Source organism: Sitophilus oryzae, unplaced genomic scaffold (assembly GCF_002938485.1).
Source record: "Sitophilus oryzae breed Bouriz unplaced genomic scaffold, Soryzae_2.0 scaffold_1525_pilon_pilon, whole genome shotgun sequence".
NCBI classification, from domain to species: Eukaryota; Metazoa; Arthropoda; class Insecta; order Coleoptera; family Curculionidae; genus Sitophilus; species Sitophilus oryzae.
In genome coordinates this window covers 254264-269293 of record NW_022146198.1, presented here as the reverse complement: position 1 = coordinate 269293, position 15030 = coordinate 254264, and the positions used below count along the sequence as shown (strand labels likewise).

Sequence of the window (15030 nt, the reverse complement as noted above, 5' to 3'; positions counted from 1 at the left end):
GAACATTGATAAACCCTTTTCCTTGTAATTTGGTATTCTTACACACATTTTAATGCCATTGCGAATGAAGATACAAAAGTTCCTAACAGTTTAGATTGGTACTGAAGGGTAGTTTCCATTAGGGTGGAGGATATAGGTACTTTGTCACAAACCTATTTTATTTTATTGGATACAGTAATTTTAACATACCGTGCTGGCAACTCTAAAGCAACTCTTAACGATAAGTATATCAAAAATATTAACAAAGTTTTTGAAAAAAACTACAATCTATTATTTCTAATAGATTTCCAGATATCGATTTTTGAATTCAGAGTTCTAATAGCGCGACCACTATCGAACACCCACTCAATTTCACTTATTTTTACCAAAAATGCAAGTGTTTCTAACTTGCAGTTAAAAATTTACAAGCTATAGGGAAAATTACAACGACTCGGTAATAAATAAACAAATAAAATATCACGAGACGTAATTAAATCGTGAAGCTGAACGCATGATGTACACTTTTTCCTAGAATTTTAAGTACTGGCAGAGGTACTGATTGGGTCGACCGCTCGACCACGACGAATCTGTTATATCCCTTTCCAGGTCTCTTAGCAATGTGCTCAGTTTCTCGGTTTATTTCATACGTTTGGCAACGTGGTTATTGTTCCCTCTTTGTTCAGTACATTACAAACGCATTGTACTCTTCTTACATACGTAATTCTCGACCCAAGACTAACATTTGCCAGCCCTTAGTATGACTCAAGGAGGTTTTAACGTATAAGAGACGTTATCTTCGTTAAGTTCGAAACATGTACGGTTTTCAAGGTATTTGCGTTTAAAGGGTTACGATACGTTGATTTTAGTACATTAGCGAAATTGTGAGGTAAAAAATAGAGAACAACGGTATACGGTCGAGTCGGCCGCTGCTGGCACATATACGTAGACGTAAAGAATCTTTTACGTGTATAAAAAATAAAAAAATATAAGAAATGCGCATGCGTACGTAAACGTTTACGTGTTTGTTGGCCGACTCGACCGTATGCCATTGTTCTCTAATGTCTGATTGGTAACGAGTGCCTTAAAAATTTTTTATAATTTTTGTTCGAAGTCAGTGTTGGAACTTTTTCAGGGACCATTTTAGAGCATAATATGTTCATAGAAACTTTCTGTTTTATTTTTATCTGTAGTACCATGCACTGAAATTTGATAAAATTTTTTGACACCCTGTATAAATGCAAATCAATATTTTTTATTTTTTACCGATTAATCGGTGGAAAAGGTACATAAAGGGCGTTTCTGCGAAAGTGGGATACAATACGCTTTGATATCGTTGGGTAAATATAAGAATTGTTTGCTCGATAAATGAAAAGGGTTATCGCAAAATCAATAAAGCAAGTTTTGAAAAAAAAACAACAACAAATATACATCTGGATAAAATTTCCAGGCCGAGGCTTCTGCGAAACCTACTAGATTAATAGAATTCCTACCGAGTTGGCAACACCGTTGCCCTCTACTACACATTCAAAATCATATGGGATGGCGGTTGGATGGCGGTATCGATGTTAATCTATATGGCCTACAATCGAGATATGTTTGAAATTAAGTAAAAAAAAAGAACAATAATAAACACGTTCTTTTTTTTAACAAAGAAGATTACGGTTTTGTTATTTTAAATAAGCGGTAGGACTACGCCTCCAGGCTATCAACTGTAGGGTTTCAAACGTTAGAAAAAACCTAAAACATTATTTACAACTCGTTCGTACAATACACTTTTTCTTATTTACTCTATTACTTATGCTATTCAGGTTTGAGCCCGCGTTAAATTTGCCCTAGGGCACCCACAACGGGGGTTTTTAGAGTTATTTACATATCTATTATTCATAGGAGATTTTATGAATAAGGCTTGTACTTCGATACTTGTCCTGAATAGCATTGTCAAAGTTTCTTTTAACATTTGCTTTCAAGAAGTAATCTAGATATATAAAAATGAAATGACGTTTGATAGTCTAGATAGTACTAAAGTTTGAGAACGGCTGGACCGATTGGACTAATTTTGGTTTTTAAGTATTTGTAGGAATTCAAGGAAGGTTGCAGAAACATAATAAAAACAATAGAAAATAAATTTTACGTTGAACCAACTATAGGGATGTTAATTAATTTAATGTTAATGAATGATAGGATAACTAATGAGGCCACTAATTAACAAATAAAAACTGATTTTAGAAAGTAATTAATCTATATATACAGTTGTACAAATCTTAATGAAGTGCAAATATTATTTTATTAATATTTTGACCCCAGAAACACGTCTATGATTTTTTTTGTGAAAAGTTAAACTTAAAAAACCATAATATCTTAATAATATGGCAACAGAGGTAGTGGATTAAATTTACAAAGAAGAAAGTCCAGAAAAGATCCAGTGGTTCTCGAAATTTAAGCGAAAAATATAGTTTTTTATATTTTCGAAGTAAAATAAATCGGTTATTTTGGGCTTATTTGAAAATGATAGATGCACCGCAGAGAAGTCTCAGGTGAATAAATAAGTAGCATTAATTTTTTTTAAATTTCCCGGAAAATGTCAAGAATAGGACAATGTCATAGGCGTGTTTCTGGGGGCGAAATTATACTAGCAGTTAAAATACTTGCACTTATTTCTGTGACACCCTGTATAAAGTCGTGTTAGGTTAGGTTAGGTTATTTATAACTCAAGAAAAAAAAAATAAATGCGATAAATTTTACATCGGTGAAACATCTAGACCCTTAAATGTTCGAATTAAAAAACATAAAGATTATTTAAGAAAGGGAGATTTTCCCAAATCTGAGATTTGTCAGCATTCATGGGACATAGGGCACAGAATAAATTTTAATAACGCCAAAATTGTAATGAAAGAACCGATAGCCTCTAAAAGAAAAATAAAAGAGGCTTTTTAATACAATCTAATAAAAATAAATGTATTGCTCATGCATCTGTAGATGTTAGTAATGTATAGCAATCGCTTTTTTGATTTTAAAGAACATAACATAAATAAATATAACATACGTAAAATCTAAAATAATCATACAGAAAGTTTGGGCTTTTTGGTTTTACCTTAAGTAATTGTTATCATGTAGCAATTGTTAATTTTGAAGTTTAACTTAATATAATGTCATTTTAACAGAACGTCAACGGTTTTTGTAGACGTATCTGTTTTAAAAAACTAAAGTATTCTCGAATAGTTGAATTTAAATATTTTAAATAGTTTTTTTCTTTATTCTTTGTTTTTTTTTGCTTCCGACGACGGAAAGAGATAAACTTTCCGAAACGTTAAGCATTTTTTTGTTCGTTAGGCAAATTTGTATATCTTTTAACGCCAGAAGTGTTTACATAAAATAACTATTTTATTTTGTAGCTTTTCTTTCAGTGGCGAAAAACCCATATAGGATTTTTTTGGAGTAACTCAAGAAAGTCTGAACCGATTTTAATGATTTCTGTTTTATTGGATTCGTCTCTGTACCGAATAGCAGAATAACTATAATTTCTTCTAAAACGTAATATTCTATTCCACAATAATTGTTTTTCTGTTATCATACAAAGCACACTTGACCATAAAAGTTTTTTATTACATTTTTTTCGACACCAGAAGCCGGTAATGGTTTATTTGTACATTCCATCCATGACTCCATGTCTGGGCGGCCTGGCGCGTCGTAAATTTTCCGACATTAGGCCGACGAACAATTAAGAAATATCGCCGCTATTTATAACGACTAGTTAGCGGAGCATAGAAATTAAAAGGGGGCTCCTCCATTCATAAAATATCCCATGAATCGGCGCGGCGAAATCCAGCGCGGAAAGATGTGTTATCTGCGCTGGCTAGACGCTCCCGTCCTAATTTTAGAATCGGTGCTGCATGCCTCACGGAATACTTCGATGTCAAGTCCGAACTATGCACGGTTACAATGTACAGGGTGTTCGTATTTAATAATCATCATAATCATCATCATGTTAAGTTTTATTTTAACGTTATAGTCGATTTCTTAAAAGTCTATTACGCTGTAATTTTGGGTTGCTGTCAGGGGTCAGGTAAAACGAGTGTGTGGCCGAAGGAAATATAATATATTGTACCCTACGCTAGTATAATATATTATATTATACTAGCGTGTGTACCCGCGACTTCGTTCGCATCGAATTAATCATTTGTAATGGTGATGATAAAGCAAAGCAAGAATTTCCATTAACATACAAATTGGATAACATTTTCGCACATTTATGTCAGCATGAGAAAAAACAATATGGCGATGTTATTATATAACTTGGTAATATTTGAGGGGTAGTTTGATCTCGTTGGAATTTGATTTTCGAAAAATCCGTTTGCCAAAAATAAGCTTTTTACGTCAAGCAGTTTAAGAAGAATCGTGGTTAATCAATTACCCAACTTTTTGGAACACCCTGTATGATTTTTTAAAAAAATTCAAAACATAAAAATAAATTATGCGTGTCCAAGCGTTTTCCCCAAAGACTCACCGTTTTTTAAATAACAAATATTGTAATATTTGAGGGGCGTTTTCACCCTCTTCGAATTTGAGTTCCTTATCGAACCTCTACACCCCACAGTCAATCCGTTTGCCAAAAATCAGCTAAACGTCAAGCAGTTTAAGCAGAATCGTGATTACTCAATGGTCATATTTTATGAAACACCCTGTATAAATTTTTAAAAAATCTTAAAATATGTAAAACAACAAAATAAAATATACGCTTTTAAGAGTTTTTCGGAAAAACTCTTAAAAGAAAAAACAGTTTTTAAATAAATAATATTCTAATATTTGAGGGGTGGTTAGAATTCGAGTTTCGAAAAATCCCTTCTCATCGAATCTCTACACCCTAGAATCAACCTGTATGCCAAAATTGAGCTTCTTAAGTTGAGTGGTTTGAGCAGGATCGTGATTAATCAGTGAGTCAGTCGCTTAAGGATTTTATATATTAGTATAGATTTATTTTGTTTTTGTTTGTTTTTGTATAGATTTCAGAAATCTGCCTAATGCTTAGCCCGATCCTGTTGTGTTAAGCCACACCCAAAATTCCAAACACACGTGCTATGATTAGGGCTTGATTAAGGTTTGCAGAGCTTCAGCATTTGCCATTAAATAGTGAGCAATTTGTTACAAAACCATATATATAAATTATATATCAATGTAATCATAAAACTTTAATCTAGTTCCGTATTGTAACAGAATTTTAAATTATGTCTTTATTTTCGAGAAAATTTAGTCCAAACATAAGGAACTGTTGATGTTTGACCTTCAAAATCTTAAAAATTAAGAAATTGTCTAAAAATATGCTACAATACGGATATAGTATAATGCTTTATCTTTAATTTTCTTCTTCATTTATGTAAAAATACCTAGCCAGTTTTAGATAAAACTTTAAATGCCGAACGCTTATTTTGCTACTTTTTCGGAATAGTGAAATGGACTCTTAAAGCCAGTGGCGTAACAACAGACTCACGGGCCTGTGTGCAGAAATTTTACCGGGCCCCCTATTACACCTACATATTTCAATACTTATACAGGGTGTTTCAAAACAAATGCGAAAAACTTCAGGGGGTGATTCCTTGTTCAAAATAAAGGGTAGTTTGCTTTATAAACGTTGGGTCAAAAGTCAACCATTAGGGAGATATCGCGGTACGAAGATGGCGGAAAAATGTTTTTATTTTATTTTTTATCTTGAAAACGAAAACGATAGACTAATGAAATTTTATGGAAGCATTACTGTTATGAAAACATACTTTCTGGTAATTTTCTCACTTTTTTAAAATGAGTGGAAGGTGTTGAAATAAACTACCCCTATCATTCTTGTTAACGAAATTAAAAAAAAATGCTTATCAAACACATGCAAAAAAATTAATTTGGATAGTTTAGTTTGTTTAGAAACTTTTTTATCTCTTGTGTTTTTTTGATAAAACTCACCGATTTGAAATTAAAAAATAAAATGTAAAGCATTACATATCAGGACAAAAAACATTTTTAGATAAAGAATCTAGTGGGCTGCTCTAATTTTTTTAGGAAAAAATCTAGTCGGCCGCTGTCACTTTTTAGGATGTTTCTAATATTATTTTATTGACATTACTCTACTGCAATACGTTATTATCTAGATTCTTATTATTATCGTTATTATTACTAGATTCTTTATCTAAAAATGTTTTTGATCCTGGTATGTAATGCTTTACATGTTATTTTTTAATTTCAAATCGGCGAGTTTTATCAAAGAAACACAAGAGATAAAAAAGTTTCTAAATAAACCAAGCTATCCAAATCAATTTTTTTTGCATGTGTTTGATAAGATTTTTCTTTAAATTTCGTTAACAAGAATGATAAGGGTAGTTTATTTCAACCCCTTCCACTCATTTTAAAAAAGTGAAAAAATTACCAAAAAGTGTGTTTTCGTAGCAGTAATGCTCCCATAAAATTTCATTAGACTATCTCTTTTCGTTTTCAAGATAAAAAATAAAAACATTATTTTTCCGCCATCTTTGTACCGCGATATAATGGTTGACTTTTTGACCCAACGTTTATAAGCAACCTTATTTTGAACAAGAAATCGCCCCCTGAATTTTTCGCATTATTTTGAAACACCACTTATATATAATCTGAATAATATGCACTTATATTTTAGGTTAGAAATAACATTATCAAATTAATTTTTATATAATATTATTTATTACTGCAACACAGAATATGTAACCCAAAACATATAAAATATCAAATAAATAAAAAAATAAATAAAAACAAAACAAAAAACAACAACAAAATTAACTAAATTAAAATAAACATGTAAATAGGAACATGAACATGTTAAGAAAGAAGTAGCATCAGTATAACCAGCACAGGTAATTGTGATATTATTTGAAGCAAGGACAAATTGAAATTGTGCTATAGCAATTTTTTTATGCCCTTCGTATGCAGGGTGCGATAATAAGACATTTTTTTACGAATGGAATACCTTGTACCTACAGAGGGTATCCCATTTTCATGTGTTTGGTTGATGATCGCCTTTATGAATAGGTTTTCACAATAGTCGGATACTTTTTGACAAAATGAGAGATGCCCTAATAGCATTTGTCATGGCCCTCTTAGTTACTGAGCTAAAGGGTGATTTTAAAAAAGTGGCAGTTTCTGGCACCTCTCGTAACTCAGCTGTCTTATCGTCCCCTTAATACAACCATTAGGTACAGTTTGACAATTATAGGAAGAGACTTGGGGATAGTACCGGTCGCGCACACGATAGAGAAAGAACGCATTCGGCGGAAGAGAGATGCAGTTACGCTACGAAAAATCTGATTGAAGCAAATTTGTGGGATGTCCACTGCGCATCGAGGGGCGTCTCTTATTTTATATTTCTCACGTCTCTAGCTATACTTGTTAAGTTGTAACTAGAGTTTTTGTGATTTTGCGTTAACTAGTTTGGCCAGTATAATTTTTCATGCTCTTTTTGATGCTACAACTAGCTTAGTTCTATTTCTGTTTCATGGTACAGAAATCCAGTGACAATACAGCAAATTTCCTTTTTGTTAAATTTAATGCTGCTAATGAAAAATCACATATTTCCAGTTATTTTATTTTGCAAAATAAAAAGGAAAACACAGCTACAAAATTGCACAAGAACAAATGTAAAGTAATAAGTTATTTTCGCGATAGCGTGTGCTAGTTAAGTAGTTAAGAAGACATGTGATAGATAAGAACTTAGTTCGAGATTGCCCGATTCTGCTTGACTCGCGATAGCATGTGATTGATATGGAAATGCGGCACACGGGTCCGGTCCCTCGGAGGGCCCGGAACTTCGCACACACGGCACCTCGGTAGTTACGCCACTGCTTAAAGCTTGAGAGCACAATACCTTCATTATAAATGTAAAAGTAGTGTGTACATACAGTGTGGCAGGCCAAAAGATGGGACCAATTTCATTTTAATATAGTCGAATGAAATTCAGACAGCTTTAATTGTTGTGTACAGTGTGACAAAAGATGGGACACATTTCAATTTAGAAGTATATATTATGTTCCAATGAAATTTAGACAGCTTTAACACGTAGTTGAACACATCCGGTAGGTTTGCCGAGAACAATTTTCTGGATTCTCGACTTTTAACACACTGTATCCAAGTGGTAAAGAATGCATCTATTAATATCGTCGGAATCGTCTGGTCGCAATGTGTAAATCGCTTTTTTTCAACCAGACTCGACCATAAATTCGGACCTAGTGATTAATCCAAACAGAACTGTGCATACTTTTTGATCACTTGTCCACGAATTCCCTGTTTAGGGGGGAAAACCAGTGTCGACTCGTCAAACAAATTAACACTCCATTCAGTATTGTGAATTTATGTTATTCCCAGTTAGTAGTTAGTATTCAGAAGAATATTATTATTAGGCACTTTAGACACATTAACCTGCACAACTTTACCCTTTTTAACCATCCTCGTATCTCCTATATCTCCTAAGATGTTATTAAATCATGTTTTGACAGTTTCAGAAATATTAAAAATACAAGAAATGTCCAGAAATCAAAACTATACTAAGTATTTACTATAGTTGGTCTGTACTTACTTTATAATTTCATTAAATAATAATAAAAATTAATAAATATATAATCTGTTATATATTTATTATTAAGATTATTATACGATATATAAATATCGTAATCTTAAACCATACAGAGTATTCAAAATTCTGTGCCAAACTTTCTAAAATATAAAATAGTTTTCTTCGTTTTTTAGTACCTTATACAGGATTATAATGGTGGGGGTCGAATTTAAATTACCCTGTATAGACATTAAGAAAATAATTCTACTTTTTATATACAGGGTGGTCCGAACTGTATTCCGGAAACTTCGGCAGCATATTCTGCAGATAAAAATAAGTAAAAAAGTTCGTATAAATGTATCCTAAAATGCTTAGTTTCGGAGATACAGGGTGTAGAAGTTTCATTTTTATTTCGATTTTTTCCAAATAATTTCTGAATTATCGCCAATTTTTGGATGAAAATTGGTGTTTGGGAGTTTTTTGGCATGAGAAATTTGATTTTGATGTCAATATGACTCCTACTTGTAGAGGGCGCCATCTACATATTTTTTAACTGGTTTCAAGAGTAATAGCTTTTCGTTCGTACCTGTATAACACGACTGAGTAAAAAAAATATACATTTAAGACGTTTTTTACGTAAAAAAGGTCTCTTGGTAAAAATCGCTGCGAGTCATGGTTCTCGAGATATTTGGAATCGAAATTATCAATACCTGTCATCATTGTCAAAAATTAAGCATGTTGACTAAATTTAACATTATCATCATTTTTTCAAAAAAAAATATATGATTAATTTAAAAAACAAAAAATTCCTAAATTTATCATTTCAGTCAAATAACTATTTACTCAGTATATTTATTTTTTGTCAATAATGACATGTATTGACTATTTCCATTCTAAATATCTTCAGAACGGTTGCTCGTAGCGATTTTTACCAAGAGACATTTTTTACGTAGAAAATCACGGAAATGTAAATTTTTTCTCTCGGTAGTTTTATACAGGTACGGACGAAAAGTTATTACTCTTCAAAACAGTTAAAACACATGTATGTGGCGCTCCATACAAATAGGAGTCATATTGACATCAAAATCAAGTTTTTCATATCAAAAAACTCACCAATTTTCATCCAAATATTGACGTTACTTCAGAAATTAATTGGAAAAAGTCGAAGTAAAAATGAAACTTCTACACCCTGTATCTCCGAAACTAAGCGGAACTTGTAGGACATATATTTATACGAACTTTTTTACTTATTTATATCTGCAGAATATGCTGCCGAAGTTTCCGGAATACCACTCTGTAAATTCAGTTTTAATACGTCTCTGGAACGATTTTTGCAAATGTCAAAATTATCATCCGGTTTGTCCACAGCGCAATTATCCAGATTGACATTTTAGGGGATCCAACACCCCCCACACCTGTCCACTGTAGTCGCCCTCCGCGAAATTATTTAACGCCGCCTGCCACCACCTATATATCCGGTCGATACGGTCCTGTAAATAATGCATTTTATGTGTTTCCATCCAGACTCTGTCTCAGTGCAGGAATGCAGTCACGTTTCTGGAACGTAATTTCGGCGGTGGAAAGGTTAACGTAGCTTCGGTCGGCTGGATGGTGGGCACGATTTTCTATTTTCTGTGGGTCCAGAATTCGAAAGAGGCCGATAGAAAACTAAATATTGATAGTGTACGCTCGTGCTGAATCTTTCTCAATACACTAGAGTTGATTATAGATGTATCTGTATTAGGGATGCACAATATAATGCGATTTTCCAGACTATCGATAGTTTCATATTCGATTGACTTGATTCTCCATATTTTTAAAGGAATTATATCATGGAATATAGTAGGGGAACGAGAGAATTTACTCAAGCGCAACAAAATAACATTATGGAGAAACCTTGCTCCCTGTTAAGTAACCCCACCATGTGGGGGTGGAATCATAATGAACACGAGTCCACATTTGCTAGACCAGAAAACGGACTATATGCTCACCAACATGATTTTGGAGAAAAGATAAGGATTCGCATCCCGACAAGAGATGAATGGGAAAGCAACCGAGTAATGAACAGTCAAGAGATAGCAGTCTACACAGATGCTTCCGCAACTAGACATCCGACGATCTTTAAGGCTATCGGATGGCTGTAATGTTCTACAAGCAGAGGTTTACGCCATAAAGGAAGCGACTAGTTGTATACGAGAGAAAATTGCTGATAGACCAGTAGGGGATATCGTGATATACTCTGACAGCTTGGGCGCTTTAAGAAGCATTACCCTTGCAATCAGTAAGATCGAAAACTGTGATGGAATGCCGAGAAGCACTGTTCTGGCTGCGTCAAGGTAGCCCCACCTTGACGCACCCTCTGTCCTGGGTGCCAGGCCACATCAATGTGGTGGGCAATCAAGAAGCAGACAGACTCGCCAAAGAGGCCAGTGGCAGAGGCCGTGGCCGTTCAATAGTTTTTATTTGAATATATTAATTTTAAAAATATGATCATGTGCTGGGCTCGAATTCTGGAACTTTGACATAAAAACGTTACGCTTTCAAAGCGGTAAGCGAAAGTATTCAACTAGCGGAACTCCAAGTAGTCGATTTTGGTATTCTCATTACCGTGCGAATCGTTTTCTGAATACGCGTTGAGCACATATTGACAGCATCGCAATTTTTCAGGTATCTTATAGTCAAATGTGGATAAAACAATGAAAAATGTCAATGTTACGTGAATTTCATAACCTGTTGTTGACTTACGTCAACCTATTTTTCTATGGATATGTCATTATTCAATTATTCTTGTTATACGAGGGAAATGTTGAAGACGCTTCTCAGCATTTTCCATATTTTAAACAATATTTATAGCTGCCAAGTCGTAAATTAGCAATTACTTATTGAGGAATTTGTAGAACAAGTAGTTTTCACTAAAGAACAAAAGAACACACAAAATCACAATTTTTTCTATTTTTACTGACAGTTCGACAAGCAAAACGATCCTTTAAGGTAACCGTTTTCGAATCACTTAGCGCAATGAAGGCGCAATGGATAAAGACGCTAAGCGCGTCAGAGAATACCCAAATCGGTAGTTAAGTGCGCGCTAAGCTAAAATTAATGTCATATACGCTGAACCTAAAAGCTTTTAGTTTTTCTAAGTTACAGAATACGGGCCCCGTTCGATATAAACATTATTCACCCTGATTATTGACGAATAGTGTGTTACAGAAAATTTAATCTATATGATGATGTAATACATTTAATGTGGTAATTTGCATCAGCATGTGCTGTCTGATGTCATTTACATACATACGGCGGTTTGACGTCATTTAAATTCTAGGTAAATCCGTCCATTTAGTCCATTGTTTTTGTTCCAGCCGATGAACTTACTTGCCCAAATATTTTGTTTTAAAATTTGCAATTGAACAACACAAATCACTGTCAACTAATTGTTTACAATATAGTTAATTGTATCAGAATACTTTAATTTTTAATTTGAATATATGTAGGTGCTTTATGAAAAAAGATTATTTTTAGCTTTGCTATTTTTGAACATTGTTTGAGTTCTGTTTTATTTTGTTGCAGGAAAAGAATTCCTTTTTGAACTACAATGTATCCTGCATTCTTACATTACCTCCATATCAAAGACAAGGATATGGGCGCCTGCTGATCGATTTCAGTAAGTATTTTAGATATTTTTTTCTTATTACTACTTACAACTTGATTTTGTTTGAGTTTTGAATGGTTTGGTTTCAACCTTTTTTTCGTAATTCTCTAGTTTTAATAACATACTTTATTACAGTTGCGGGTTGGAAACTTTGGTATTACCTACGTTAATTTTTTTTCGAAATCAAAGTGCTACTTTGATTTCTCAAATAGGAAAGTCACTCAAAAATGTCAAAAAGGTGTTTGACAATGGTTACAAACGTGGCTTCCGTCTTTAAAGCATGAATATGAAAATTTTTGACCACTTCCTTAGTCTTTTTGTTCAATAATTTTAATGATCTTTTTTAGGACCTGAAAATAGAGACCTAGTTAGCTTTTGGTAGCCTTTGCAAATTTAATACTTCATAAAATAAACTGTTGTATGAATACGAGCGAAATACATAAACAGAACTTTTGAGGTTAATAGTTCTGAAAAAAAGGACGACGGTTATTAAAACAGCCATAACAACATTACTATGCGATCGTAAAATCTCATTAGGAAAATTTTTCCTCACGCAGGAAATAAATTCCCTTAATAATGCCCGTATATTGCGCAGAGGCGCCACCACAAGATTAATTCAAACGGTCGCAGTCGTACAAGTCTCCTTCCGATCTAATAATATTATAGATTTTCTTATCGAATCGTTTATTAATGTGATATACATAATATGATAATAGAAATAACGAAAAACTTGTAAAAATATGTTTTATGGTACAAATTTGAATGCTAACAACGTCCTCAACAAAACCCCTTTATTGTTAAAACACAAATAAACTTTAAGTGATTAAACGATGGTAAGTCTTTGTCTTAGAGAATTCTCTCACTGCATATTCTTCTTCTTCAAATACCATCTCCTAACGGAAGTTGGCTACCATCATGGCCATCAAATAAATAATCCATTTGATGTCATTTCATACCATTTTCTGAGGTTCTTCAACCAGGATGTCCTTCTGCCTCGACTACGTTTTCCTTGGATTTTTCCTTCCATAATATTCTGGAGTAATCTCTGTAAGTCTTGGTATTTAGGACCTCGTATAACATGTGCAAAATATTCTAATTTTTTCGTCTTAAGGGTTTTATGTATTTCTTCTTCCTTGTTCATACGGCGTAACAACTCGATATACTTTGAGGGCCCACGCTTCGGCACCACGCTTTATAAGAAAGGTCGAAAATACTTAGCATCGGAGCATTCTTGTTCTTAAATCTCTAAGTTTATATCTCTACTGCTACTCTATATCTCTAAGACATTTCTTTAGGTTTAAAAAGAATTTCTCAATCGTGAACTTTATTTCATTCTTAATTGTTCGGCAGTTTTATTTATTATCGTGCCCAAGTATTTGTAGTGTTGGACTTTTTCTATTTGCGTGCTGTCTATTGATATTGAAGTATTTACATTTTGGTTTTTTTGTGATCATGAATTTTGTTTTCTTCAAATTCATATTCAGCCCATATTGTTTGCAAGAGACATTTATTCTTTGAACTAGGTTCTGCAGATCTTCACTATTGTCTATCGTTACTGCTGCATCCTCAACATATCTGATATTGTTGATCCGTTGATTATTCACCTCATCTCTCTCTTCCAAAGTTTCTTGAAAGATGGCCCCCTATATATGTTGAAAAGGAGGAGAGACAAGATGCATCCTTGACACTTACCTCATTGTATATATTAACTTTATGCATGTTTTTAACAGGACACTGTCTCCTCAATGAACCCCCAGTAGATTGATGCTAAGAGCTCATCAGTGCGCAGAGACGAAAACCATGCGTTCCATAAACTTTGGTAAGACTGATATCGAAGATGGGGGACTAACCTCTGTAAAATCGTCTCAGATACTGGCTTTTATCAAAGCCCTGAGACTTCTAAGTTATAACTTAAGAAAGGGGGACAGAATAGATCTGTATGGTCTCGGTCATTAACTTCCCTCCTTCCATTCAGTCTATATCTACATCAACGGGTTTCCACAAACGTCTAAACTACCAGCACTTTAAATCACCCTGTATGCTGTCTAGAATAATTTTAAAAATAAATATTTTCTCTTAATGAAAAAGAATATTTCCAATAAAAAACATTGTAAAGACAGTTGGCGCCGGCCGCTCGGAAAAAAACCCAGTCAATATTTTTAACGTTGTCGAGACCCTTTTCAATGCAAATAAACTATTCAAATTAATATCAGTCATCGTTAGGGTTGGCGGCGGCACGACGACCACGTTTCGGAAATTCCTAATGAGGGGATGGCGTGACGCGTCTGGAAAGCTTTAAAAATGCATCGTTTTCCAGGTTTACCGTCGGCAAAATATCGGGCCGATCGACGACGAGGTATGAATAATCGGAAACGAGGGGTGGACTTTTTTCCTTATCCAGATTACTAATTGTTTTTAATAGGATTTAAATTGATAATCTATAGTCGTGCATCGGCCACCAAGTCTAAACATAAATTCTATTAATATCCTACGATCGAAAGAAAATTGCATTAAATTAAAATTGTATTAGTTTTAACTGTATAGTCTATAAAATGAATAACTTTGAATTTTGACCGTTATTTTTTACCAACATGGCAAATATAAAATCGCTCTGTCAAAAAAGTTACTGATATTCTTTAAATTGAATGCCTGAACGAATCAGATAGGTAACTCTTTTTACTTTCGTGAAATAGAAAAGGAAAATAATAAAACAGGTGACCGTTCTTCCTCTTCTTGCAAAAATCAACACAATTGTCAAAAGTAAAATGTCATCAGCTTTTGACATTTCTAAATATCAGACCAATGCCGTCTCTAATAGAACGAGATTTATGACGTCACGCTAGTT

At 33.6% G+C, this 15030-nt stretch overlaps 1 protein-coding gene across 1 annotated transcript in view; it reads left to right on the top strand.

The window, feature by feature from the left end:
* Window positions 1-15030, top strand: part of LOC115878777 (histone acetyltransferase KAT7) — a 133298-nt gene that overhangs the window by 79283 nt on the left and 38985 nt on the right. Inside the window, exon 12 of the mRNA XM_030895376.1 lies at window positions 12104-12197. Within this exon, the coding sequence (XP_030751236.1) occupies window positions 12104-12197 (94 nt within the window). The remainder of the gene's footprint in view (window positions 1-12103; window positions 12198-15030) is intronic.